The sequence below is a fragment of the Phalacrocorax carbo genome, chromosome 3, assembly GCF_963921805.1.
Source record: "Phalacrocorax carbo chromosome 3, bPhaCar2.1, whole genome shotgun sequence".
Lineage (NCBI taxonomy): Eukaryota > Metazoa > Chordata > Aves > Suliformes > Phalacrocoracidae > Phalacrocorax > Phalacrocorax carbo.
In genome coordinates, this window is record NC_087515.1 from 11,934,313 (window position 1) to 11,962,100 (window position 27,788).

Sequence of the window (27,788 nt, forward strand, 5' to 3'; positions counted from 1 at the left end):
GCCTCACACCACGCAGGCCCGGGGCTGGGGTCACGCTGACGGGAGGTCACTGCTGAACCGGAACGCTTCCGATGTTTTAGCACGTTCAGAGCGACCGGAGCGGTTCGGAGAACTTCAGCACACGCAGCAGCGACCACGTTTTCGGCAACAGAGTTCCTGCGGCTCCGAGAGGTGCGGTCCTTCCGAAGCTTTTGCCTGTTGCTGGAAATAAAATCCGCTCCGGAAGAAGCGCACCGGCTGCCCGGAGGTGCGGCGGCGGCGGCGCGGCCCGGGTGCCGCTCTGTGCGGAACGAGCGGTGGAACAACCCCGCCCTCGCGGCTTGGAGCGGGGCGGCCGCCGCGGCGGCCCCTCCTCTGAGCGCCCCCGGGCCGCGGGCAGGTGAAGCGCGGAAACGCCGGGGGACGCCTTGCGCGACCCGCTCCAGGGCGCGTCACCTCCGCTCCCGCGCGGCGCCTCACGGGCCCAGCCGTTGCCGTTGCCGTAGTGACGGAAGCCGCCTCCGCCTCTTCCGCCTTCGCATGGCGCCGTCTCTTCCGGTCCGGGGTGTAATATGGTGAGCTGTCCCCGCTGCGGGGAGGGCATTTGCGCCTGGGATGAGGGCGTTGGGCGGGGCTGCTGTGGCGGGTGTCCAGCCGCGAGCGGTGTGGCCGCTTACCGCCGCCGGCGGGGCGGGATGGGGAGGGGAGCGGAGCTGAGGTGGGGGAAGCGTCCCTCCGCTAAGGCGGCGGCGCCCCAGGGCACCTGTGGCGGGGCTGGTGGGCGGGCCTGGCGCGGCCGTTAACGGCTGCGGAGCGCGCGCGGCGTGGCTGTTGCCGTGGTACTTCCTCTTCAGGCCCGCCGGCGGCTCGGCCGGGGCGCGGTGGGCGCGCAGGCCCCGGGCAGCGGGCGGTGCGGGCGGGGGCCGAGCTGGCGGGGCCGCGCCGGCGGAGGCGCCGCCGGGAGGAGCTCGGCCTTCTGGCCGGACTGCCGGCTGGGCTTGGGTCTAGGTCCGGGTCTAGGTCTGGATCTCAGCCTCTTAAGTTTTCATTCAACACCGGATCAGTCGGGGAGCTGGAGCGCGCCTGGGGACCCGCAGGCTATACGGCCCCTCCCTGCTCCCGTGTGTCGGTGGAAGCACAGGAGCGGTACTCCTGGTACGTGCCGCTCGCTTCCCAAGGAAGAAAAGTCATTCTTCAGGGAGCGACTGCTCTCTGTGCGTGTTCAGCAGGGTGTCGCCTGAACTTCCCTTTTTACACTGAGCACAAATGCATTGGCATCGGTATCAACAACAGGCACCGTCACCTGTTGGCATTGTTGGAGCAGATGCTCACACTCGTAGAAACCCTTCTTGTACAGGTGCTCGGGCACCACGTGGGGACCTTTGGCGTCTGAGGTATGGGGTAGCTGCCCTCCTCCTCGGCACAGAGGCGTTTCTCTCTCTTGCATCACCAGAAGTTTAGAAGCAAGGGAACGTTTAATGCCAAAGTGCAACGTCTGCTGAATTAGAGCTTTCTTCGGGGGGCGGGCTGTGGCCAGTGTGGGTTTGTACGAGGTTCTCCTCTGTGGTACAGAACACGCAGCTCTAATGCGGGAGGTGTGGCACAGCGCAGTTTGGTAATGGATAAAGCACTAACAGCACGGGAAAGCAGTGGGTGCTGGGGTGACGGGGCAGCCTTTATAAGCAGGCAGTCCACTGCCTGTTAGAAAAGCTTTCCAAAGCAGTCTGTCATCCTGTATGTCTCTGTTAAGACCAAAAAAAAAAAATCGTGTAAAGATTTGCTAGTAAAGAAAAGAGTAAATGCCAGCCGTTTGCTCCACGTGAGCTAAACTTGGGACCTATAGTACTGCTTTTTTAATTCATGGCACCAAGGCGTGCGTGTATTTCTACGGATACATGAAATACAGCTGTGTTGACAAACATGCCTGTAAGTTAATTGAGCCTGCTTTGGAGACCAGCCTGTTAGTATGTCATTTTGCCTTCTGCTGGCAGTTACAGATGTGAGAGCTTACAGTCAAACCTAATTTCATCCAGCCCCAAATTAATGCATATGGCAGACCATCCATTACAAGTCCACAAACTTCTATTGCAAATCAGAAGGACTTTTCGCATGGGAAGCTTCCTTGTGGGGAGAGTAGAGTGGTGGACAACTAACTAGAAGCTCAGGACCTCTGAGGAAGGGGAGCAAGTGGCGTGGTTGATGAATTTTCCTGGTAGTCTGCTCCCTGTCACGCTTTCAGGAGAGCCACGAAGCACCCCCTCGCTCCCGTCTCCTACATGCGTGTACATACTCTCCACCCCAGGAAAGCGCTTTTCTGCATGTAACTAGAAGTTAGGAGGGGGAGCACCTACAGAGACCGCATCTGCTGTGCTCCTTTAGGTTAAGCCATGACTGAGATTGTTTGTGTGTCTCATCGTGCTGCTGACTTGCATCCACCACATTGCAAATGATACCAGCATTGTTTTTATTTCTCTGATGGGTTCTCATTTATACATATATATACACAATATTTTCCTGTTTAATAAACCATTTGGCTTTGGGTGGGAAGTGTGCTTTGATAAAGAAAAATATTTTTGTTTTCAGAACGTCTGTAGTAGTTTTATTTAAGTAAAGGTAAAAAACCACTCTCTAATATTTTGGCATGTTCTTCGGTAAACTTCAATTCTGGATTAGATCTAAATGAAGCTTGATTCCAAGTTATTAGTAATTTTGTAATATAATAGCCATGTAAAATGGTTATCCAGAGATACTGCTGAATTCAGTGTGTATGGGCTATCTCTAGTTACCAAAAAACTCATTCTGATTCTTTGATATAATTATGAAAATAGTTCATAAGTGAAGATTTGCTTTTGGCTAATATAAACTATGGTTTAAATAAAATTTTTAATTAAACTTGTAACTCTTTTTTTTAAGGGGACAATACACCTGTTCCGCAAACCACAGAGATCATTGGTTGGAAAGTTAACACATGAGTTTAGGCTGGTTGCAGCAGATAGGAGGGTAAGTATTTCTTTTAAAAAATGAATAATAATAAAAAAGATGTTAGCTGTGATAAGTTACAATACATTATTAACTTGAGTATATTTTGAGACTGTTGCTTTGAAATTTTCCAGCTGTGCTTAAAAAAATCCAGGTGTGAAGCTGGATTCCTTCTTGTGCACTGTCCCTGTCAGTTAGTGTTCTCTAGAATTGCACTTGTATTTAATGGATTCGGTAGAACTGTAAACTGAATACGTGCAGATGTTTTGGGGACCTAAGTTCCAGCACAAAGAAAGGAACCCACTAATAGAAAGTTGTATAAGTCTGTCTTCAAAAGTCAGATGGTGTGTGCTGTAATAAAATGCAAATATTAGAAATATTAGAGGGGGTGATTTTTTTAGACCAAAAAGGTCTTAAATTTTATGCAGCACAAGTGCTGTTTATAAATGAGTTTTGAGACAATCTGTAAAGTTAAAATGGAATTTGGGCTTGTTGCCCTGAAACGAGTTGTAGATTTTTGGGAGGGAGGAGAAGCCAGTTCTGCTTGCATGATGAAGTACTGCAATGTTGTTTTTTAAAACCAGATAGATATATTTGTCTTGTAAATTTTGGAAGGTGTAAAAATACATATTTATTCTCATCAACAGTCCTGGAAGATTTTGCTGTTTGGTGCTATAAATTTAATATGTATTGGCTTCCTGCTAATGTGGTGCAGCTCTACAAACAGCATAGGTAGGTGGCTGTCTTGTACTGAAACTACAACCAACTACCATGTGTTTCTTAGCTTGTGAAGTTCCAACGTACCAAAAAAGCCAAGTTCAGCACGTAACAGTGTTAGGTGGCTGCGCAGCCAGGTTTGGAAAGTGCTTCCTTTTGATTTGCAACAGTTAGTTTTGAGGCATTTCTCACAGGCAAGTGTAGACGGGTGAAAGTTCTTGAAAGTTTGCAAGGTTTTCCAGACCTGCTGGTCATTCTCTTCCTGCAGTACCCTCTTTATCTTTAAGGTTGCAGAAAAGTAGATTTTTAAGCTAGTCCTCAAACCTGTTCCGTGTATAAATAGTACCAGTGTCATACAGAGACACTCGCAGTTAAATGAAGATGTTTGTAGTGTGGCAAAAGGCTTCTCTGATTCCAGGAGTGCCCTTTTTCAATGTTTTGTATATCTTCTACTTTTTTACAGGGGCTCCAAGATACCTCCCATCATCTTTACTGAAAGTAGAACCCCTTACATTTTTAATTAATGAGACAGGTTTTCTTGCAGTTTCAAAATGGGTAGGAGAAGCAAAACAAGTAAAAAAATTTTGTTGAAGCTACTTTTCACTGCAATAATGCACATAAGAGATCTCTTGCTTTGGTGGATGATGTGTTACTAGAAGATCTCTTGACTTTTCTGTGTTTAAATTCTTAGTCACAAGCTTAATATCTTTTGTACCTGGGCACTATTACATGCTTTATTAGAATTAGGATTGCCATAATCAACCTGTTTATGAAATTAAATATATTGGTGTATTTAGGACATTTATATCATATACACACACAAAAGACAGAGAGACTCGCTCTATCAGTGAGACAATTTATGTAGGTGGAAGATGAAAAAGAACTGCACAAGAGGGACCTAGAAGAATACAACAGATTTCTGCATTGTAAAATTATACTAAGTTTTAATGCTTGCCTTTTTTACAGCTTTAACTGCTTACACGTATTTGACAATCTTTGACCTTTTCAGGTGAGTGTTTTCTTTTTTTTACCATTTAGTCTTACTGTTGATTTGTGCCTGTCTTTGTATATTTCTATACTTATAAAACTTACAGGTACAAACACATGCTGTTTAGAGTCATCAGTATAGAAATGCTAACTGGTTTAAATATAGCTTAAATGAGTATAATATTGTACATCACAATAAATAGATGATGAGAAACACCATAGCTGTATTGTGAATGACTAGTAACAAATCAGTTCAGTCATGGATTTCTCTGTGCAGATGCGTAACAATGTAAACCAGAATCTAGCATCCAACTGTTACGCGGTGGTTCTCTCGCAACATTTCCCCAGTGCCACAGTCATTGGTTCTGAAGTATCCCTCAGTTTGAACATCAGGAAACAAAGGAGTATGTAATCCTATTTCTATTTCAGAATATTTCAAGAGCTAGATCCCATGAACTTGTCATAGAATCACAGAATCGTTAAGGTTGGAAAGACCCTTAAGGTCATCAAGTCCAACCACTAACCTGTCACTGCCAAGTCCACCACTAAACCATATCCTCAAGCACCACGTCTACCCTTCTTTTAAATACCTCCATGGATGGAGACTCCACCACCTCCCTGGGCAGCCTGTTCCGAGGTTTGACAACCCTTTCGGTGAAGAAGTTTTTTCTAATGCCCAGCCTAAACTTCCCCTGGCGCAGCTTGAGGCCATTTCCTCTCATCCTATCGCTTGTTACTAGGGAGAAGAGTCCAACACCCACCTCGCTACAACCTGCTTTCAGGTAGTTGTAGAGAGCGATAAGGTCTCCCCTCAGTCTCCCCTTCTCCAGACTAAACAACCCCAGCTCCCTCAGCCACTCCTCATAAGACTTGGTCGTTAGATATTTTTATTATTTTTCCCATTTCCTAACAAAAATATATTAAAACTACTTCAAGTATGAAAGTTCTGAACACTTTTTATAATATTGGTAAAACAGACATGACATACCTTCAGTTTTACCTGAGATGCAGATTGGTAGCATTGGTTGGGAAATAAACTGCATAAAATGCACGGGTTTTTTTTTAATTATTAACCTACGTTATCATCCTTGCTGGCTCACTAGCTTATAAAGGATCAGCTATCTGTAGTCCGCTTTGCCCACTACACACTGTAGCTTATCTGACTGACAGTAAAACGTTTATAAATAACAGCAGCAAATATGCAGAAAGGAAAATGAATGGCTGATACAGGCACAAAAATACTTGACTTGATCAGTGACTGCATTAGAGTTGTGATATAACTTTAATGAATCCCGTATCTCTCTTAGAATTTTGTATCTGGAATTTTGTCATCTTGACTCAAAATACTTTTTCTGCCTTGGGGAAAGTTTTAATGTTGTATTTTGTATTTGTAGAGAATTATTTTTTTTTTTTAGTTTTAGGAGAAGACTGAAAACCCCTGGCATTGGCCTATTAGGTTAATTAGGGGATGGACTAGAAGATTAGTCTAACTTGCAGTGATCTCTTTCAACAGTTTTGATTTGCTGTAAGGGAGAACAATGCCCAGTAATTCTGCTGCAAAAATAATTTTCTGGTTCTTTCATTTTTGTCATCTTCCTGGTCATTTATAATAGTCTTACTAAGTATATGAATGTACTGTTTTGTATATGAGCAGCATTAGTTCCTTTGCTTTTGCTTTTACTCCACGCAGCTGTGGATCAGGTTGTGAGGATGTGATTGTTCAGCAGCTGTGGGGTTGAGTTCTTGATCCAGTCTGATTTAACGTTGTCGTTAATTAAGAAAGGACTGCATAAAGGCACAGATGGCACTGAATCCGGGTGGGTTCCAATAAAAGTAAATTATCCAAAGCGGTTGGTAGAGGAAAAATAGACAAAGGAAATGAGACTTATCCTAGGAAAGTTCAGGCTAGTACCATATGGATAAAATAATTGGAATTTCAGACGTTCAATGTGAGAGAAAAACATGGAAAGAAAATAGCAAGAGACACCTGTGGCTGTCAGTGAATGGCCAGTGAGATTAGAGCTTGTGTTGATGAATGCAGCAAAAAAAGAAAAAAATCAAAACGCATTTGATGTAAACCAAAATGGGCTGTATATGTAGACAAATAACACTGTGGAAAAGAAAGGCAATACTTTGCATAGCCTGAGACTTTTCTAGAGTGCTAAAACTGTTTCATGGTATATCTCTAAAATAAGAGTTTAATAGAGATCCTTCTTCACTTTTTCACTGAGATACAAAGGAAGTGACACAAATGTGACAGTCCCGTCACCCTGCTTATCATGTTCCTTCTCATTTAAATGGCCTTTCTCAGGTGATAGAATTTCTGAGGAAGTTCATAAAGCTCATATAAGAGCGTTTATTGGGTGTCTAGTTTGATATTTTCCTAGCCTGTTGCTTTGTACTTTTCATTACTACATGTGACATTACTGTGTGCGATAGCAGACAGTATTAGAAGGATTTTCTCAAACCACCTTTGCCTGCTAGTCAGATTCTGGGGTACCTGGTCTCACGTGCTCCAGGTCCCTTTCAGAAAAATTCATGGAGTGCGTGCAGATAAAGCTCTGGTTGTGCTATTCTGTGTCAGGACCTTGGTGGAAAAATGCATTGCATTTGGAGTTATGGTAAACTCGATTTGGGCTGAGTGATGTTCTGTATTGAAGAAGGTTGGCAGTAGCCTTCGTAAGCACAGCATGCCATGAGTACGGCATTAGGCTGTCTCCTGGTGTAAGGAGTTAGGTCAACTACCATTCCGCTAAAATTATTTGCTGCTCTTCTTATGGGGACAGCCGAGACATCACTGTGCAGTCACAGTTTTATTCCCAAGCACAACCTTCTCTGGATTTACTGGAACCCTCCTTATGACAGCGATGGAGGTGTTGAGTTCATGGTAAGATGTGGGTGCATTTGTTCAGCAGCTCTGATGGCTGAAGTGTATATTTGTAGATTATCCAGTTTGTAAGGGCTGCAGTTATTTATCATAGACTAATTCTCTCCCTTTTTTCAGTTTGGTAACATGTCTAATAAGCTACTGGGTAATGATGAAGAAACCCAGCCCAGTCTATTCATTTGGGTAAGTACTAATAACAAGATCTAGTGTTTGATAATACGACATTTGATACACTGCTGACAATAGCCCCTAACAGCTGTGACTAACAGTCTGTGTGTAAAAGAGCCAGAAATAAGGAGACCCAAGACTGATGTTGTAAAGAACAGTTACAGAATAGGGGAGGAGAGGAAAGGGGAGGGAGAGGAAAAAGAACTAAGAAATGCTTAATTCTAAGCTGTCTGTGATAAGTGGAGTGTTGGCTTAAAAGAAATCGAAAATAATGCCTATTCCATAAAACTTCCAGTTCCTTCCCATCTATCTGCTCTTGAAAGAAAATTGGAAATAGTAGGTCTGTCCTGCTGGTTCCTGCACAGACCAGAATGCATTTGATGCATTGTTCAGTGTTCAGTGTTTCTAAACCTAATTCTCAAATTTCAGGTTTGAAAGGTTTGAAGTTCTAGCTGTATTTGCATCCACAGTTCTGGCACAGCTTGGTGCTCTTTTTATACTGAAAGAAAGGTAGGGATATGTACCGTTTCCTTTAATTTTTTGTTATGTATGAAGATATTCCAGACTGAGTGAAAGCATATGCGTTCTACAAATGCTGTCTGTAGAGAGATCGTAGAAAAAACTCCAGATTTTTAAAAATATTTGTAAACCTTACTGTTCACTTACACTAATTACACTACCTGTAGGATTTAAATGAAATTATAGGAATTGATAAATGTAATTAAACAGCTTTCAAGGAAAAGGCTCAGTGTTCTTAAGAATCATATTTTCTAAGAAGTTAGGTTAATGCATTTCCCTATGTATCGTGACTTTTTACGTTCATCAATAAATAAAACTTTTTTTTTTACTTAAGTTACTTCATGAAGTAAAGCAACTTCATAATATATTAAGGATCTGAATGTTTCAACTATCAACTTCATCAGTCCCTCAAAATTTGTTCAAGTATTAATTTGACATAACATCTATGCTTGGAAGTATTTGTATTTCAAGAGGTTAGCATAAAAATTATTTTAGCGTTTGAAAACAAAGAGGCTTTTGTTAACATCTAGAATTTAAAACTGGGGCAGCGTACCTTCCATTTTTATATTCAAGGGCTCTACTTTCTCTATAAAGGGCTATGGTAACAACTTAGCAGTTTTGTACTATAGGTTGATCTGTTGTACTGACGATACACTGGAATGAACTCTAATAATGACGCACTGTCAAAGCCTCCAAATTTTCAAGCATCAGTTTTAGGAAATTCCAAAAATTTATCATAGGTTTTTCTGTTACAGCTGAAGCTCATTTCTGATTTCACTGGTGGGTCAAAAAAGATTTGTACCTGCACCACGGTATCGAACATCTACTTTATTTGGCCTTGCTTTAGTGAGAGACTGAAAGTCAGGGATTTCAGACTTCATCTGTTGTGGTTACCAACACCAGTGGTGGCAGTAGCGGTATTTTTTGGCATGTTCATTTACAAGCGTCTTTTTATTGTCTAGGCAGCATTCATGGTAGCTAGCACCTGTGTGGCACGGTTTGGAAACAGTTGGAAAATCTAAATTACACCCTGCTTCTTTGCAGTGTTAAATACTTTAATCACTTATAAAAACTTCTGTGCTTATTTAAGCAATTATTTTTTTGCAGTATTGTATCTGTTTAGTTTTTGTTTATGAATGGCAGCTTATTCTTCAGAACTGAAAAAACACGCTTCAGGTATCAAGGTTTTATTGTATGAATATAACACAAATTTTCAATTATTTTTGTAGTGCAGAGCGGTTTCTGGAACAACCTGAGATCCACACGTAAGAAGTTATTTTGACATGTAAACGGACAGTTTTTTCAGTGTCTGTGTTTCTAATTCTTACCGTAGCAAGTATTACTTATGCAAGTACATTCAACACCAAATTGGTTTTGGTACCTTGGCATTTGTTTCAAACTATGTGCAAGCTATATTGCAAACAGTTTTTTCAAGGTACAATTGAAATCTAACACACATGCTCTTTCGGTAATGATTTGACTATATGTTGCGGGTTTTGCTAGGTCGGTTACTCTAATTTTTTTATGGAGGCCTCTTAGGAGGCCTGCTGTGTGCGGGGATAAAATTAGGGAACTGGAGGTGTTGCAAAGACAATGAAGACTATAAAGAATATGGGGAAGGAAAAGAAAGTGGTGTGGGGCAAAAGACGGGCATGGGATGTATGGTGAAGTTGTAGTTCTGTAGGAAAGGGTAGGGGCATGGGGCATTGTTCACAGGAAGCGTTTTTTTACCTCTACTGCTGAGGGGACAATGTATTTATATCTTCAAGGACAAACATATATGTGTGCGCACTAATATGCTATTAGTTAAGAACTGTTACTCAACGTTATGACTATTACGTACTGCCTAACCTGATAACAATAACGTACAAAGTTCGGTGATCTCATATAACCCTTAAAAAGATCATGCGCTGCCAGTTATTAAGCATGATACTACTTTATCTTAGTCTTGTTTTCAGTCTTGGTGAAAGATACCAAGCAAAGTATTTTGATATCGTTACCAGTGGTTACAGATTGATTTCATGTTTTGTGATAATGTGAAATTAAGATACTTTTTTTTTTTCCCCTCCTCACTAGGGGGCGACTGCTGGTTGGTACTTTCGTGGCTCTCTTTTTCAACTTATTTACAATGCTTTCCATTAGGAATAAGCCTTTTGCTTATGTCTCTGAAGGTATGTGATAAATTGATAAACTAATCTATAACAAGAATTGGGAAAACATTTAAATGTTCCTATTTTTATCGAGGTATAACTTGTCCAGTAACTTTCTTAATTAGCAGGTATACAGTGCTATTACCTCCACTAATATAACTTCATGCACTTTAGAATTGCCATCTGAATTTCAACTCTAGTTTGCTTATAGGGCTCTCTGAGTAGTACGCAGTCAATGTGGCAAACTGAGTATCATTTTAATGCTGATGTACCCTTTGTTTTCAATCTTTTGGATTCAACCAGTGCAGGTCATTTGACAGATATCAGAACTTTGAAGACATTTTATTGATATATTAATGGATTAAAAATAAATTAATGTAATAGCTCTTCTTAATAGCTCTTTTACTCGGGACTTTTCCACTGTGAAGTAGGCTTGCAGTCATTCCTGCTAACTGTAAATTGTTTATACTTATAATTATATATTATGCTTTATATAAAATAGAATTATGATGGTTATAACCTGCAATTTTATTTAATCAACTCAGTTTATTATGAGAGACGGACATTTTATTTACTGCCTGGAAAAGTCAGGCTTTGGGTTTTTTCAAGTGACAGTGAATCTGCTGAGATACATTTATTCATTCACAAGAATATTGGGTTCTTCCCTTAAAATAAGACTTTCAGTGTACTTTAAAACGGATACCTTTACTTGTAGTAATTTTATTACCGCCTTTCTTTTGCAGCTGCCAGCACAAGTTGGCTTCAAGAGCATGTTGCAGATCTTAGTAGAAGGTAAAGCTTTATATTAGAGCTTTTAAAATAGCTTTGCCTACTGTTGGTCTAGTGTATGAACTCTACAGCAAACATGGTCTCTCATATTTCCCAGATACATCATTCTAATAGAAATACATCTTTCTGTATAACTTTCCCTTTGAACGTGTTCAGTACATTGTATGTAATTCTCCTTGCATGAGGTGAGGTACACTAGCTTTGTCCTGTACAGACTTATATTTCTTAACAATCGTTACCAGAGTGAAATATTTTGTAGCAATTTGTGTTTTTTTATTCTGTGGGGTGGGCAGATGACTGGGATGGTTGCAGTTTGAATGTGATACATGAAACGGGTTGCTCACTGAAACATAGCTGTAGGAACTCCTCACCTGTCCAGCAGGAAACTGGAAAGTCTGTGTCTTCCAGGGCCTGAAGAGGTGTTGCTCATTCATCTTGTCAGCTAACTCTCTTGTGTGCATTGGATATCTGAGTGTGAGATAACATTGTTTGCAAATAATTTTGTCAGATGTCAGCAACATTTATTTTGAGCCATATGTGTTCTTCCAAGTACTTGTGCTGTCAGTATCCAAATAAGAATGTTAAGCCTTATTGTATAACACCTTACATATGCTGCAAAGCCTGTCAGTTTCTGTGTGTTGTGATTTTTGTGTACAGCTGAGGAACGCAGAGAATGGCTTGTTAAACAGAAGAATTGGTTTTATATGGGTATAAGGTATTACATCATCAGACCCAAATTCTGCAAAACAGCTTTGGAAGACTAACAATAGGGTTGCCCAAGTACCTGGAGTTTCAGTGTAAGAAAACCCAAAACGTGGATGGCATTCACAGACACTAGCAGAGTTTTTGTGTAATGGTGTGGTAACAGAGTGTTACGGGGAAGAACATGGATGGATAATCTGAAGGGCTGCCAGATCAAGAGTCCAGAACGACTACTGGGTTTTGAAATAACCTGTAGACAATTATGCCATTGGTTTTTTAAAAAATTATTAAATTTCGTATGTACAAATACAGCTGTTTCAGATGTGTTCTGTGAAGCAGTGCCAATTACAAAATATCTGCACCTGTATATAATTACACTGATTAAAATTCTCAGAGGAGCAGACCAGTACATGGTGTCTAAACATAGGTTGGTTCTAAACAGAGGAACAAAAATTTTAAAGTTCTCTCTTCCTTTAAATTTTCCAGTACATGACATGCACTTGCATCCACTGGGAAGTACAGAAACCCTTTTCTCCCTTCATGCTCCCATTGACAGGCGATAACTATAAATAATTTTTCCCAATGTTCCCTTATGGGTTTTTTGGTCTCCTCTTACCCAGTTAGCTGGTCTCCTCCCTCTTTTCAGCCTCCAAGAATTAGTTAGCTTTGGCTTTAGAACACTTCTGCACACCAAGGTGGCAGATGGATTGAAGGCTAGAGACATACAACCCTCCCCAAGTGTTACATATATTTAATAGCAATATCTGAACCTGTGATGTACTTGTGTTGTCTACAGCTGACACACTAGCTGTGTTACCAGAAAATAGAAACTAGCACAAGATGTGTATTTTAACATGCAGAAAACTATAAAGATTAGTGTAGTGTAATGGTTTGTAGATGAGAGGATAGACTTAAAGCAAATTTAAGATGCAAGAGGTAAGTATTAATTTCAGATATGAGAGAGAATATGACATGGATCTAAACTTGATTAATTCTTGCTGACATCAGACTATTACAGAACTTAGAGCAGAACTAGAAGGGCTTTTTCAGTCCTCAGAAACATCATTTGCTGTGACAGCAAGGTGTGTTTAAAGCCAAATGCTGAAATAGTGGGCGTAAGTCCTTTGGGTTTTGAAGTAACAATGAGCAGGCAGCTGACAACTGCTTTTTCTGTTTTGTTGCAGTATTTGTGGAATCATCCCAGGATTGAGTAGCATCTTTCTGCCACGAATGAACCCTTTTGTCTTGATTGATATTGCTGGAGCTCTGGCTCTTTGCATTACATATATGCTCATTGAAATCAAGTATGTACAATTGTTGCTTAAGAAAAGTACCTCTTTTTGTATCCAATCTATGGGAAGTTGCATTTTTACATGAAAGGAATGATCTCATCAAAAGCTGTATTTTGTACGAATGGGATTGCAACTCCATGAATACATTTGTCTTCTTTCAAAGATGTGTAGTTCAGATGAGATTAGTATATGTAATATTCTGTAGGTGTATACAATAAGTGTAATTCTATAAGCGTATAAAAAATGAAAAAGAAAATTCTTATGCTTTTCAAAAATGTAAATACCTGGTTTTATTTAAAATTGCTCTTTCTCTCTAGCAATTATTTTGCTGTAGACACAGCCTCTGCGATAGCAATTGCTTTGATGACATTTGGTACCATGTATCCCATGAGTGTCTACAGTGGGAAAGTGTTACTCCAGGTAAGGCGATGTGACAAAACAAGGGTTTTTGTGGTTTCAGTTTTGTTAAATGTCCTTATTTTTTAAAAAACAAAATCTGTTTTAAGCATTTGAATGGGAAGTGTTCCAAGGGGAATTTGTGATGTACTAAAAGGATTTTAAGGGCAGTAGAAATGTGCATCATGAAGTCGTAAGAATTTATTGTTGAATGCCATTGGTCTCTTGTGTAGGTAGACCAGACTTAAAGACTCTCTTCCTTAAATAGGGCCAGTTAATCTTTTTATTATAACTTTTTTCTCCTTTTTTTTCTTCTTTTTCTTAAAGACAACCCCACCTCATGTGATTGGCCAGTTAGATAAACTTCTTAGAGAGGTAAGTCAGTGTAGAATATATAACGCAGTATGCACAGCTAACGCTAAATAAGGATTCAGGAATACGATGAGTTTTTGTGAGTAGTCCGAGAAACTTGCTAAAGAATTGGTTTTTTTAATATTATTTTTAAGCTGCATGTAGAAAATATGAGCCTAGCTATCTGAGATGGATAGTGGCATTGAGGTATCTGGAACAAACCTGTTAAAGTAATGCAGGCTGTTGTTTTTATTAACTAAATTCAAGCTACCATTGAAATGGTTTACAAATATGAGTCGGGGGAGGAAAAGGAGTACAGGCAGCTCTTGACTTACAACACATCAAGTTGAGAAAATACTGCAATTTGGCAGCAAGAGTTCCTTGACATGTAAATCCACTTTTCTGATGGATTTGGATGCTTAAGGGTAGCAAAAGTGCAGTAGATAAGCATTAGTGGCATCATTAACAGACATCTTCCATTCTGTGTATGGAAGCTTTTATTTCACTACTGAAAATGCTGCATTATTCAGCTATGTGTAAAAGCACATTTCTAAAAGGATTTGAAACATTATTTCTAATTCCTTTTCATATTTCTGGATGTTTGTGTAAAATTAGGTTTCAACTTTGGACGGAGTCTTGGAAGTTCGAAATGAGCATTTCTGGACGTTAGGTTTTGGCACTTTGGTAAGTTGTCTTTTGTCTTTTTAAAGGTTAAGGAGTTGACAGTTACTACTTTAAATTTCTTATTGAAATAAAGTAAGATATTTCTTCTGAAATCTTAAATATAAAAAAAATTTGATGGAGTCAGTACTCAGTCCTTGTGATCTATTGCAAAACTTCTCTTCCCCTGTCCTTTATATTTTTTTAAAGCTTTGCTGTTGGTTAATATTATTTATATACATTGCAGCTCTGGATTAAAGCACGCATTTTGCAACCATAGAATTTCTTTTGTATTTTGGCAGTGAAGAAAACCCCAAACAATAGTAAAGACATTTTTTCAACTGGTATATTAGTGTAAATTGTTTCAGAGGGGAGAAAAAGAAAATGGTAAACCTTTCAGGTACCAGAGGTCTACAGTAGAATTGTATGTTTTCAGCATTTTGGGGCTGGAGGGGGAATCGACTACAGTTGTGCACTGATATTCTGTAAACTGAAAGAAATAAAGGGGGGGGGTTTGTGCTACAAAGTGGTCATGCAGGACTCAGTTATTCCTAAGTTGATGCAGGTATGTTGTGACAGCCGGAAAACTAAGACTCTCAGAATTTTTCTCTATTTCTGACTTCTTCCAGTGTGCTGTCCGTCTTTGAAACAGAAAAAGGCAGCAGCTCTGACTCGCTGATGTGAAAATAGCTTTCAGTTTACTATTCTGCCACCCAAATACTGGATCACAGCATTGCTGGATTGATCACAGATAATTACAAAACCTTTGTATGCATACTTACCTGTTGGCATCTTCCAGGTTGTAGTAGAAACTTCCAGAGACCTGGATGTGTTTTCAGCTGCACCATCTGATGTAAAAGTGGCTTTTATAGCACAAGCTGTGAACCGTGTTCTTCATTAAATATGAACTGAAAAAGCATGTGAGGGCTCTGTTTTGTGTCCTGTTCTCGTCTGCAGCAGTAGCTCAAGGTAAAGGAGGTAGTGCTACTGAGAGGAAGGCAGGGGCAGCCTGCAGTTCAGTGCCTGTCCAGGAGAGACTCTGAGTTCCACAAGGGGCGTTGCCTTGGTTCTTGCTAATGGTCCCGGTTTGAGCGTGTCTGCTGCACGTGTTGGCCTCTTCCCTGCCCCAGCAGCGCGGTGATGACACTTTTTCCTTGTTTTGGCATATGGAGTTTGTCTGCGCTTTGTTCTTTTGGGACATTTTTTTCCCCAGCTGTTGCCTCCTGCCACCACATGTTGTATTTCATAGTTTGGTTTTAAGACTCACTTTTTCTGAATGATGATCTTGATATGTTTGTAAGAGATGAACGCAGAAGGAAAGATGAAAATGTATCCTAATTATGGAAATATTAAATAAGTTTCTCAATTTAGTAGTAGTCTCCACTGCAAAAGGCCTTTGCATAAGTGTCTGCAGGATAACTTACCTCTTCTTGAATGCATATGGAGAACCTTTTTTGAAGTAATGGTTAACAGCTGACTTACTGTTATCACTTTCTAGGCCGGATCAGTACACGTCCGAATTCGGAGAGATGCAAATGAACAAATGGTACTCGCCCATGTCACTAACAGATTATACACGTTGGTCTCTACCTTGACTGTTCAGATTTTCAAAGATGACTGGATCAGACCTACCTTATCATCTGTGCCTATTGCAAACAATATCCTGAACCTTTCGGATCATCATATTATTCCAATGCCACCATTGAAAGCTGCTGAGAATTTGAACCCTGTTACATCCACTCCAGCTAAGCCCAGCAGCCCACCGCCAGAATTTTCTTTTAATACACCGGGCAAAAATGTGAGTCCAGTCGTCCTTTTAAACACTCAGACGAGGCCCTATGGATTGGGCTTTAATCATGGATCTGCACCCTACAGCAGTGTACTCAATCAAGGATTCGGAATACCGGGAATGGGAGCAACTCAAGGATTCAGAACTGGCTTTACAAACGTCCCGAGCAGATATGGAACAAACACTCGTGGGCAACCCCGACCATAATAAACACCGTTATTTATTGTACTTAAGGGTATTGACTTAATTCTTTTATTACCCAATTTTTATAAACATTTGGAATGTCAGATCATTCTAAGTGGCTGGGAACAAGTGCATTGTTCATATTCATGTAATGGTTAAATTGCAGGTTTTTTTTTCTTTGCATCAGCAGTAGCCTGTGTAATGCCACCAATATTTTCCAGGCTTATGATACTTTACAGGTAGTTTTTATAAAGTGTCTATTTCTATTCAGCTTTTTATTCACTTTTATTTTCCCAAGAATGTATTGAGATATAGCACAAATCCATGCGAGAGTAAAAGTGTGGCCAGGTAGCATTCTTTCTCTAATGAGAATTGCGTGCTGGGTAGCTGGGAGAATAGGAAACTGCAGAAATGCAAGTCCCAGTTTTTGGAGATGTTTTGATTGCTGTATTAAGCCATCTTTTGGCAAAGTCACAATTAGTTTTTGGTTGCAGAAATCCATCAGTGTTCATATTGTGGCCATTGAGGACAATCTGGCATTTCAGATTTTAATTAATTTTGTGAGACCATGTTTTGACATTTTTATTGATGCTTTTATAGAAATTCAGGTGGTTCAGCAACCATTTTCTAGTTGTAAGTATTCCATATTCATCTCTGGTATTTCTTCCTTTTTGGTTTAACAACAAAATTATTTAGCAATATACTGGGAAATAAAATATTTCAAACTGAAGATTTTACAAGCACCTCTTTTTTACGATTAACCCTATTGAAGATAGAGAGCAGATGGCTCTATTGTTTCTGAAGCCAGTATTTAATTTTTCACTATGGAAAGTATTGTCTGATTCAATTGTGACTTTGTATTTTTCCGCTTTGTATTTTTTCTGGAGTTTTGGGGAAAGAAATATCTATTTATATTCCTGGTAATTATCCAGAGTACAGGTCAGTGATCACTGACAGTTCTTAAAGCCGTTGCTAGAGTGCTTAACCTTTGGGGCACACTTGGACAAGACTGCCTAACTTGTCTCTGCTTTTGTGTTATCCTTCGACTGTACATCTAGAAGGCCGTATTTCTTCAGGGCCTTTCTCAGAAAGCTCTTCCCTCTCACTGCTCTCTTTTTCTTCACTGCTCTGATAGCAGGGGAAGGCCTTTTAGAAATACATCTTTTTTTCTGTTCTCCTGTGCCGTACGTATCTTTTAAGTCCCTAGCCAATACCTCCTCTGCACTTTCTTCTGCATCTGTTGGCTGTTGAGGAATGGGTTGCCCATTCCTGTTGTTTCACTTGGAACTCAGGGTGCTACTATATATTGGCTTCCACCTTGTTCATCTGTATGCTAAGTCAGTCTCTCCATTTGTCCGAGGTGGTTCTATGGAGCTGTAGTATCTCAGGGACTCCAAAGATATTAATGTTACCTGAAGATAATGGATTCAATAGAGGAATCTCTCTTGTAGAACTGAGTTGAGAAAAAACAGCCTTCATTTGAGTTTTCAAGATCTGTGGCCTCTTCACACAGGCTGAAGATTTATTTTTTGCATAAGGACGTTGCTTTCCTCCTTTTTTTTTTTTCCTTTTTTTTTTTTTTCTTTTTCTCCTCCACTACCTGTGTTTCTGGCTCCGACACATGGAGGAGGGCGTCACCCTTGCAAACACAGTAAGGTGACATTCTGCATGGTTTTCTTGCCGGGATGCTTCAGGCTGAAGGTAGTGTCCAGGGTGCCACTCGTACACGGTCCATGTAAGCTGCAAGGAGGGAATCTGGTTCTGTACTTCATTTGCAGCAAGAGTAACAGTTTCATTGCTGTCTTAGAAAAGGTAATGACCTGAAAAACTTGCATTTAACGATTACAACAAACTTGTAACGATTGGCTATGTCTCTGCGAGGTCAGTATTAGCTCAGTAATCCCCTTTGTTTCATTACTCTGTTTTTATGTGCAGTCTGTTATACACGCCGTTGATGCATGGGAATACACTGAAGTACAGAACACTTGAACAGATTCTCTGTACCTCTCGGGTGCTGAACTAGGGCTGCACTTGCTACGGCACCTGCAACACCTTAGAGCCAGCAGAATGTTTACAATATACTACTCTCCTGTGGCCTATTTGAGAATTGTTCCTTACTCCAGTTTCATAACCAAACGCTTGCCCTTTTTCTGACATTTAAAATATATTGTATTATATTGATTGCATGCCTACTTGTTTTTAGTAGAAAATTAAAGCTCCATTTTTATTTAAAAATGAAGCTGATCCTTGATTTAAAATGAGAATCCCAGAATTCTGAGTGCAATATAATCACTTTAACAAAGTTATTTTTTTTGAGTGATTGTTTACAATATACATCATATGTGCAGATGATAAAGATTCTTTTAGAGATTAGAACAGCTTTTTACCTGCTTTATTGTTATGAATATAATAAGAATATTTGTTTAATCAGCACAGAGTAAAATGTCTCCTTTTATACAAGGAAAATAAAATCAGTGTCATCATTAAATGACAAGGAAAAAGTGGTAATTTGTGTGCAAGATTTTATAGTTATCTTTTTGTATATATTAAGTGATGCTCTCAGGTGATACTTCAATCTCAATGAGCAGATATGTGAAACTTTAGAACTGTTTTGCTGGGTCTGCTACAAATGTAGACTGGGTCATTGTAATAATCCTACGGAAAGCATTTTTACTGCGTTTTGTCTTTTCTAATTGTATTTTGCTGTTAGGTGGTCACAATCTAAATGTTTATTTGAAATGTGGTGAATAAGAATTGCTAATTCATATCGTTGTCATTCCTGGTGATGGGAATGCTGCCCAGCTAGAGGAAAGAGGACTGGTGCTCCCTGTCAGTTCTGTCTTTAGAGAATTTGAGGGGCAGGTACCATTACTTAGGCTTAAGATTCTTGTGAAAAACTGCATTGTCCTGATGTAAAACGAGCTACAGCACCTACTGAATGCAGATAACTAATGTAATATGGTGGGGTTGCAGCTTTACCTAATGAGTAATGGCTCTTGAGTTCATTCTGTTTTACGTTCCCTTCACCCAGGAAATAACCCCGTAGGCCTTTAGGAGGTCTCTGAGAAGCCAGCGACAGCCTCTCGTGGGTGGTAGATTGATGATGTTTATTTCCCCCCACCCCCTTGACTGAGATGTGACAAATCCTACTCAAAGGAGAGAACCTGTGCAGCAATTTGGCTGATTTGTGTAATTACCAGATTGGTTGAAGTCTCCCAGCTGATTTCTGTCCCCTGCTGCCACCATCCAACGGGGACGGAGAAACTATTCAGGAGAGGTTCTTCAACACAGACTGCCTCTGAATTCTGAAGTGATTTATATGCACTGTGCATGTCCAGATCCTATGGATCGGGGGTACTTAGAAATACTAAATGTGGAAACCAACAGTGGAAGAGATTCCAGTACTGGTCTTTTCACTTGTAGTTTTTGTTTTCTAGGTATTTTATCAAATGGTTAGACCTTCTACCTGCTTGTTTTCCTCTGCCTCAGTAGCAGTGAGAACCCACCTTGCACCATGTCTTTGCTTTACTGACTACTTCAGGTTCTTGTGCTTTTGGGAGCTTTGATTCTTGGATTCACATGGTTACTGGGCTGATGTAAGTTTTCCTTCTAGCAGTTATTTTTTCAAAGGAATGATGGATCATATAAATTGCTAAGATGGTGACCCTCCCCTCTTTAAGTAAACCCTTTCTAGGGCTCACATCCAGTTAAGAGGTGCCCCTCTTTTCCTGCACCAGAAAAAAACCCAAACCCCAACACCCCCCCAAAACACACCCCCCCTAAAAAAAACAAGGGTGTGTGGAAAAAAGCAACCCTCTCTGAGAACCATTGAATCACTTTACACCAACCTGTATCGCATTTCTTTGAACTGAGTAAACATAACTCAAGAGAACTGCATGCTCAGGCAGTGGGAAGGTGGAGACAAAACTCACATGCCAGAGATTTGGTGTAAACCACGTGGCTAAGTTATGGTTTCAACTAACTCTAATAGAGATTTTAAAAAACTAGGCTTTTCCCAGTTACAACGACCCTCTGATTGCACATCTCAGAAGGAAGCCTATTTTAAGTTAACTTTCAAATTCTTGAAGAAGCGGAGTGGTGCGCTGCAAACGCATAAAGCATTTTTCAGAAGCCCTGCAAAGTATGAAGTACCACAGGAGTTCACCTGTAAAAACGCCATTAGCCACACAAACTCCTGTTTAATATCTCTGTGTATACCTGTTCTGCTACCTTTTCTGGCCACTTGGGAGGGTGCAGTGGGTGCCTCATACTGCTCAGAGTATTCAAACTTCAAAAGATTTAGTTTAGTAGTTTTGAATGTTTTCTCATGGGCTGAAGTAGGGGAGAATATGATAGCGGAGAGTTCAAATAGCTCTGATGTAGTTACACAGATGTACAGTAATATCTGAAAATAAACACATCTGTCCAATTTTTAGAATTTTCATAGTACTCTATTTCAGGAGTTGCATGCAAAATAGATACATTTCTCACAAATGTTCAAGTGATGGGAAAACAAAAAGCTTTTGTTTCGTCTTGAGCAACAAAACCAGATGGAATTTCATTTTCAAGCTGTCCTGTAATAGTAAGACTTTACAAATTTGCATTGCTGTAAATACATATTTCTGTTGCAACTTTAAAATAGGCATGTAAATATTGTCTTAGGTTCAGAAAGGTTTGCTTCAGGAAAATGGTAAAATACAGGCCAAATCTGACATGCCTACAATTCCACAGCTTTTTGCTTTTTAAATCTCTTTGCCCAGGGTAGAACTTCCTAATTGAAGAAGTCTGGAGCCGTAAAATACTGACTTGTTTTTTCTCAGTTCATCCTCTACCAGCTTGGTTTTTATTCCCCACCCCCTTCCTTCAAATGCTCTCACCTTTTTCTCACCAGTGGAAACCATAATTCTGTATGTAGCTTTTGAATACTGTTCTTCTGGCTTCTCCTGTTGATTTCATTCCAGGCTAGATTTTTGCTAGAGTATTACACTAAATTTGTTGAGTAATTCCAGTAAGGAATGTAAAAGCACAGGGTTGTTAAACTGGTGAGTATCTTTTCCTGATACAGGCTATGGCTTGTCCTTACTTTTTGGTGCTTAAACTAGTCTTGCTTGACTCTCACGCTGACTTTTTTTTGAAAGGTCGCACTTTGCCTTTAAAATTATATGTATATAAAACTGTAGTTTCTAAAGTGTTTGCTTTCCTAGTATGATTACCTCTCATGTAATCTGTATTAAAAAGAACAGGTGCTTTTTATTTTGGGTAAATTGTGAATGATTCTCCCACAAACGAATGGCGTGTGCTGGGGCGTTGCTCCCACTCTTCTGTCTGCTGTGTTGCGGTCAAAATGTGATGGAAAGCCCCACACACCTTCCTCTTAGCCTCAGTCCCCACCACCTTTCTCCATCACAAAGTATCTAACAAATGACAGGGAGAAAATTGATTTGGGGCTATTTCTCTGTTTTCTGGTGGCCTGCTGTCTGCGGACAAGAGCCCTTGAATCTCTCCTTGCAGGGGAAGGAGGAGAGGGAGCAGAGAGGATTAAAAATCTCTTCTGTGTGTCAGGAGTTCTAGCAACTCATTTCAGGATGAGGTGGTTTAGTTCAAGACAAAGTAGAAGTTCGTTTTAGTGTGATTTTTGCCTCTTTTGATTACGTGGCCTAAATTTCTGTTGCCGAACACCACACAAGATGGTCACACCTTCTAAAAACTGTAGGTGGCGCTGAAGTCAGGAGGCGTTCCCTCCTGGGGTCATCTTATGTGACACAAAACAGTGGCAACAACGTGAAAAAAATCTGGTGGTGGGTTTGTTGGGTTGTGTTGTTTTGTTTTGTTTTTCTTAATTCAGAGGTAAGACAAGGAAAGATCAAATTCTCTCCAGGCTGAAACTAACTCTTATTTAATGCTATCTTTTTTGGCTACAAGGAACACTGGGCCAGGAACAGCTGAATCAATAATCAGTCTAGCAAGAGGTATCATTATATTTTGCTTTGCTTTCGTGCTCTCCAATGCAATTAAATAGCAAATATGAAGGTGGGCAAACAGCATTTAGAATGGAGTACGACTTGTTGCTATTTTGTCTATCACAGGTTTAGATATTCCAGTACAAACACTTGCAGGATTTTGCTGAGATTGTCGATAGTGGTTTTGTCAAGGTTTTCTTCTGTGTCCTCCATGGTATGCCATACTGCAGGAAAAGGGGATGGGATCAGATGTAGGACTGGAACCCCTATAAGGAGGAGAGTGAAATTTGGAGAAGACATATTGGAGCAGTGCTGTTAAGCCAACTGATATGTCACCGTTTAGCAATAGAGTCAGGTAACTACTCGATAAGCTTTCTATATAGAGGAGTGTGTGTCACTGCAGCTCCTTTCACCTCCGTTTTGAAGCTTGTGACTGCACCCATCCATTTAATTGTGTGTTTCTCAAAATGAGTACTTTTCCCTCTTTTTTCTTTTTTTTTTTAAGGCATCTGTAGCTATTAATTTTACTGTGATACTTGTGGTGGTTTTTTTGGGGGTTTGTTTTGGGTTTTTTTTTTGAGATTGTTGTTGTAGTTGTCAGTACTGTGTTTAGGAGCTACAGAGGGGCAGAGAAACCACTGCGGCTCCCCAAACTGAAAACTGATTACCATGTTCTTGTGACAGTGTTAAGATTGAGCACCTTTTGAAGCATTTTTTAATCCTCTCTATAAATGGTAGAATAGGGTGTCTTACTCTGTAAAATAGAACCACTATTATCCTCAGATAAAAGAACTTCCACTTGGAAGGATCTTCATTGCTGCATATAAATACATGAAGCCACCTATACATAACTGCAAGTTTTAGGTAAAAGAGGAGGTAAATCAGTCTCCTGCTTCCTGATTGCTTTTTGGGGGGAGCACTGTTTCTCTCCAGCCTCTTCCCTGTTTTACTGCTCTTCCTCCCTCATCTTTCAGCTGCGTACCACTAAGGAATCTGTTTCCTTCACTAGATGTTAATTGTGTTACTAGAAAAGGTTTTGAGGTGCAGTCATTGTTTTCCCCTATCAGCTTCTCCCATGTAGGATTTTTGATATCCTAGACATGAATATGATGGCTGTGTTGGTTTTGTTGGACCTGGGCTGTGCCTTGGTGTGAAAAATGAAAGATTTATGGAGTTGAAGAGCCACTGAGCAGGAGACAGTAACCATAGCTCAGCAAAGTGAGCACTTGCTTAGAGGTGAAGAGGTGTAGCTGCTCTTGTGCCTGCTCCCAGAGCTAGGTGCACATTTTACATTACTCAGTAGTTAACAGAGCCTAAGCAATGGTGAAACTAGGGGCTGGATCTGAAGATACCTCCTTCCTTTCCTAGGTAGATGCCCTCTTTGTTGGACTAGTGTTACATTCTTTTTGGTTAACCCTTCTCTAGCAATATGACTCTTGTAGTCCTTGCTGTACTGTGAAAAACTTCAACCAGAAGAGTTTACTATTTCTGCTACCCTTCTTTGGCCCACTTTAGTTTTGGAGATGCTCTGCTCAGTGCTTGAACCAAAAAGGACATCAAATCCACATCTTGAACTTGGACAAGTGCTTTATCACTGACCTGTAGCTTGGCAAGGTGGCAGCAGTAGTACCACTACTTTCCCGTTCTTTGATTGCATCCCAAAGGAAAAGAATGAATGCATTTGTTACTGAACTTAATAAAATATAAGAGCTTCCGGTACCTCTTAATAAAAATGGAACGTGGTCATCTTCAACCAAGCCTCGATGTAAAATAGTCTGGAAATACTGCCTTTCAACAGGGTGATTCTTCAGCAGATTCATGTTGTGTAGCTCTTGCTCTGTAATTCATGATGAAAATGATTATTACAACTTTTGGACAATATGAGGCATGTTAGCACATTTGAGTTATTTTTCCTCTCACACGGGAGCTTTTTCCATGTGAAAGAAGAAAAAGGGATTGGTGACCTTTGCATTTGTTTAGTGTTTAGAAGACCTGAAGATTGGTGCTATTACTATCATTTTACAGAAGTGAGAACTAAAACATAAGTGAAGCAGTACCCAAGAGTCACAGAGTGACAATCAGAAATAGAATCTGTTCCGTGGCTTCCAAGTGTCTGGGGATCTTCCTCAGTTATTTTATTAATAAAATATTTAAATTTTCATATAGATATGCACCAAATTTAACACTTGCATTATTAAATATAACTGTAAACCAGAAAAATAATCTAAAAATCTGATTTACAGGACTTAATACCTTCAGAAACTGCACACTGAATTTTCAAAATCATCAAAAGCCCATACCCCTCTCCTTACCAATTGCCTGAAGCCTCTGAAACCATCGAATAGTGTTTGGAAAATAATTGGGAAAGACTGGGTTGGGTGCACCAATTAAATCCAGTAGTACAAACAGGTCCTATAGAAGAAAGAATCTTTAATACAGAATTCTTTACATGACTACAAGACCATCAATAGCAGCAGCAATGAAACCTCTTGGTTCCTGTATAGTTCCTGATTAGGTCTCTGATAGCTCTAGCCAAAGATCTGGCTTTTCTATCATGGTGCCTGAGAAGAACTCAGGAGCAGAACCCGATTCCAATCATCTGATGCATTTTGCTGTCTTTTGAGGAGGAAAAACACAGTTTCTCTCTTCCTCAAGCTGAAGCAGACTGCATCGCTTTGTTTGCAGTTGGTGTGTTATATCCCTTTAAAAGAAAAACTATGGTAGGTGGGGAGAAAGAAGAGGAAATTGCTCCTTCCCCAGAGAGCAACAAAGTCTGTCAAGGGAAAGACATTTTATGAGTCACAAGATACAGTGACAAAGAGAAGTGTCTCAGCAGTGAGTAGGGAAACCAGAAGGCAGTAGGGAGAAGGGAGCAGACAACCAGAGTGTTAGCCGGAATCAAAGGGAAACGGAGCTTGCTGTAGCTTAATGTTGAGCTATGGGAGGTTTGTTCATAGACCCGTACTATGCCTGTGCTCTTCCCTAATCACTTGGAGTTATCTCTCTTGAAGAAGGTGGTTATCCTAGTTTATGTTCTAATAAATTCGTGTATTTGGATTTTTCTGCGATGACTCCTCATGCCTGCATGGAGATCTAAGCAGATTCACCTGAAAAGCTCTTGCCAACTCTCTATTTTATCACATCTCATAAAATTTTCACAAGTCTGCCTCTTCATGGCTTCTTGGGAATTTGGCCAAATTCTTTCTAATTAAATATTTTTAAAAAGGCAATTTACTATTACTCATTAGGAAGGTGAGAGCCACTTACTATGCTCTGCAGCTGATTTGTGGTTGTTGAACCAGGTGGATGTGGAGTAGATACCATTTTTTGAGCTAAGTGTTGAGATCCATAGAGGGAATCAGAAGGGGACCACCGGACAAAGGCTTCTTCACCATCAAAAAAAATGAGCTGAAGTGAAAGGTCTGGTCTTGATGCTGACCTGGTCTGTTGGAGGAAGTCAGAGGTACATTAAATAAAGGACAAATACTGTAGTCATATAAGCAACATCAGTAGGGATATAATTTGAAGGTACTCTTTGCAAACCTTCCTATGGCTGTTAGAGACACGTTACGGTGTAATAGTGGTAGTGATCAGTCATTATTATTTATCTATCACAGTGGCATGTTCTCTAGGCTGGTATCATTTTGGTTCTTGTTAAAAGTTTCAATTCTAACTTTATGGGACATGAGCTGAGTATGTTGAGACAAGTCTGCAAAACCTGGTAGCAGGAACATAATCTCAAATCATGAGAAGATGTGTTACAACACCACCTTATGAGTGCTAATCCTGTTACTTGACAGTACCACAAAGGAGTGCTGTCTCTGCTACAGTTTTGCATTGGTGGAGGTTAATTATGTATTTTAAAGCTGATGGTTCTCTGAGGGACAAAGAGCAGTCAGTCATGAGAAGAACGACCATTTCTTTTCCTTCAGGGGGACTTGCAACAACCCAGATGACTTTACCCTAAAACCAAAGCATAGAGAGTGGAGTAGATACGCCCTTCCCTTTCAACAACCACAAATATCACAGTGGTAAAAACTGAGAATATATATGATTAAGGTATTTAAGGTCACAAAGGAGACGTCTGTGTGAAATTTCTTCCCGATGTAGAAGGAGCCTTTTTTCCTCTCTGTTTACTAACTGAAGCCTTGTTTGCACTGGCAGCGTTCCCTGATAATCTACAACATGGCTAAACCCAGTTCAGTTCCGCTATATGAACAATTTTGGGAACTGCATTCTTGGCAGTTGCCATAAATATTTTAACCCCTCTATGAATTAATGTTACTTCAAGTGAATTTGCATGATGTGGTTAAAAAGGTGGGGTCACTGGCAGTGGTCATGTCCTGTATGGGATACAACTCCCAACTAGCTGGAGCTGATCCAATATAAACAGTAGTGGAAAACTTCTATAAAATGTCGCTCACGTAGGCAAGATGATATTGATTATGCTCGCAGTGATATATGGATTTCTCTAATGGCAATGCTTTGCTGCCCTTTGTCCTTTGCACAGGACAGAGGTCTTTTTGATAGTGCTCATTTTGCATTACCTGGAGGAAACTGTATTAATGCCATTTGAATTTTAGAAATAGTAATGATTATTATTGTTATTACTGTTAAACACATCCCCAGGTCTGAATAATGTAGAGAGATGTCTTTGGCCTTTAATTTTAAACTTACTCTATATAACTGGAGAAACATCAAGATAAAAATCACAGCTTCAAGTCAAAGTATAAATAGATTTGGCTGAAAACATAACAAAGTCTGTTTTGCTGCTATGAGCAGAGCAAAAAGGTCATAGCTAATGTATTAAGCAGATGGATCCCACAATATACTTTGTTAACAGACTGTACAAATGGTAGCCTGTGCAAAGTAATTAGATTGCCTATTTGTCAAATGCTGTCATCTTTCATGATAAAATGATTTAATCCAAAAATGATGTATTACTTGTGAAAAATTCCAGTCGGTGTGCAGGTTGTTCCATAAATAACCATCAGGCAAATTTAACCTAAATGAAGCTTCCAAATGAAAGCGTATGTATTGCAGGAGCACTTTGTTTTGTGACTAAAAACTTTGGCATATGCTTAATCTTCTAATTTTTAAATATTCTAATGTCAGAAGGCACCAAATCGGTTTCTGGAAACAACTGCCGACAAGTAGTCTTAACACCTGAGCTGAGCGTGTTCCTGACACTTTGTAAAGCCTTTGAGAGACCTTTTCCTGTGAAAGCTCTGTTAGTGTAGGAGAATTATTCTTCTGTAAATAGTAAACACTGAACCAGTA

The 27,788-nt window shown here is 40.1% G+C and overlaps 2 protein-coding genes across 11 annotated transcripts in view; one reads left to right on the forward strand and one right to left on the reverse strand.

Moving 5' to 3' along the window:
* SLC30A6 (solute carrier family 30 member 6) lies at positions 1-16,593 on the forward strand. 8 transcript variants are annotated; one of them, XM_064445838.1, is made up of 14 exons: positions 3-554; positions 2,893-2,979; positions 3,606-3,690; positions 4,642-4,684; positions 7,667-7,732; positions 8,147-8,227; positions 9,466-9,501; positions 10,313-10,407; positions 11,130-11,178; positions 13,062-13,181; positions 13,487-13,589; positions 13,893-13,940; positions 14,532-14,600; positions 16,075-16,593. In XM_064445838.1, the coding sequence occupies exons 1-14, from the start codon at positions 552-554 to the stop codon at positions 16,570-16,572; spliced, it is 1,383 nt and encodes a 460-aa protein (XP_064301908.1). In that variant the 5' UTR covers positions 3-551; the 3' UTR covers positions 16,573-16,593. The 8 variants fall into 8 exon arrangements, with proteins under 8 accessions (XP_064301909.1, XP_064301908.1, XP_064301916.1 ...); XM_064445846.1 differs by having other exon boundaries at positions 65-171; XM_064445840.1 differs by lacking the exon at positions 3-554 and adding an exon at positions 916-1,134.
* QPCT (glutaminyl-peptide cyclotransferase) overlaps positions 16,565-27,788 on the reverse strand; it is a 19,309-nt gene continuing 8,085 nt past the window's right edge. For 2 of the 3 annotated variants that reach the window (XM_064445849.1, XM_064445847.1), the window contains 4 exons: positions 25,776-25,952; positions 24,821-24,920; positions 24,229-24,345; positions 18,926-22,774 (listed from right to left, as the gene is read on the reverse strand). In XM_064445849.1, the coding sequence (XP_064301919.1) occupies positions 22,629-22,774; positions 24,229-24,345; positions 24,821-24,920; positions 25,776-25,952 (540 nt within the window). In that variant the 3' untranslated portion in view covers positions 18,926-22,628. Of the gene's footprint in view, positions 18,289-18,925; positions 22,775-24,228; positions 24,346-24,820; positions 24,921-25,775; positions 25,953-27,788 lie in introns of those variants that run through there. The other variant, XM_064445848.1, reaches the window with a different exon arrangement.

Bases quoted from the DNA above. Each gene is read 5' to 3' on its own strand.
- SLC30A6 (XM_064445838.1), top strand. The intron at 8,228-9,465 runs GTAGGGATATGT...TTATTTTTGTAG, and splicing joins CTTTTTATACTGAAAGAAAG to TGCAGAGCGGTTTCTGGAAC. The intron at 13,182-13,486 runs GTATGTACAATT...CTTTCTCTCTAG, and splicing joins TATATGCTCATTGAAATCAA to CAATTATTTTGCTGTAGACA.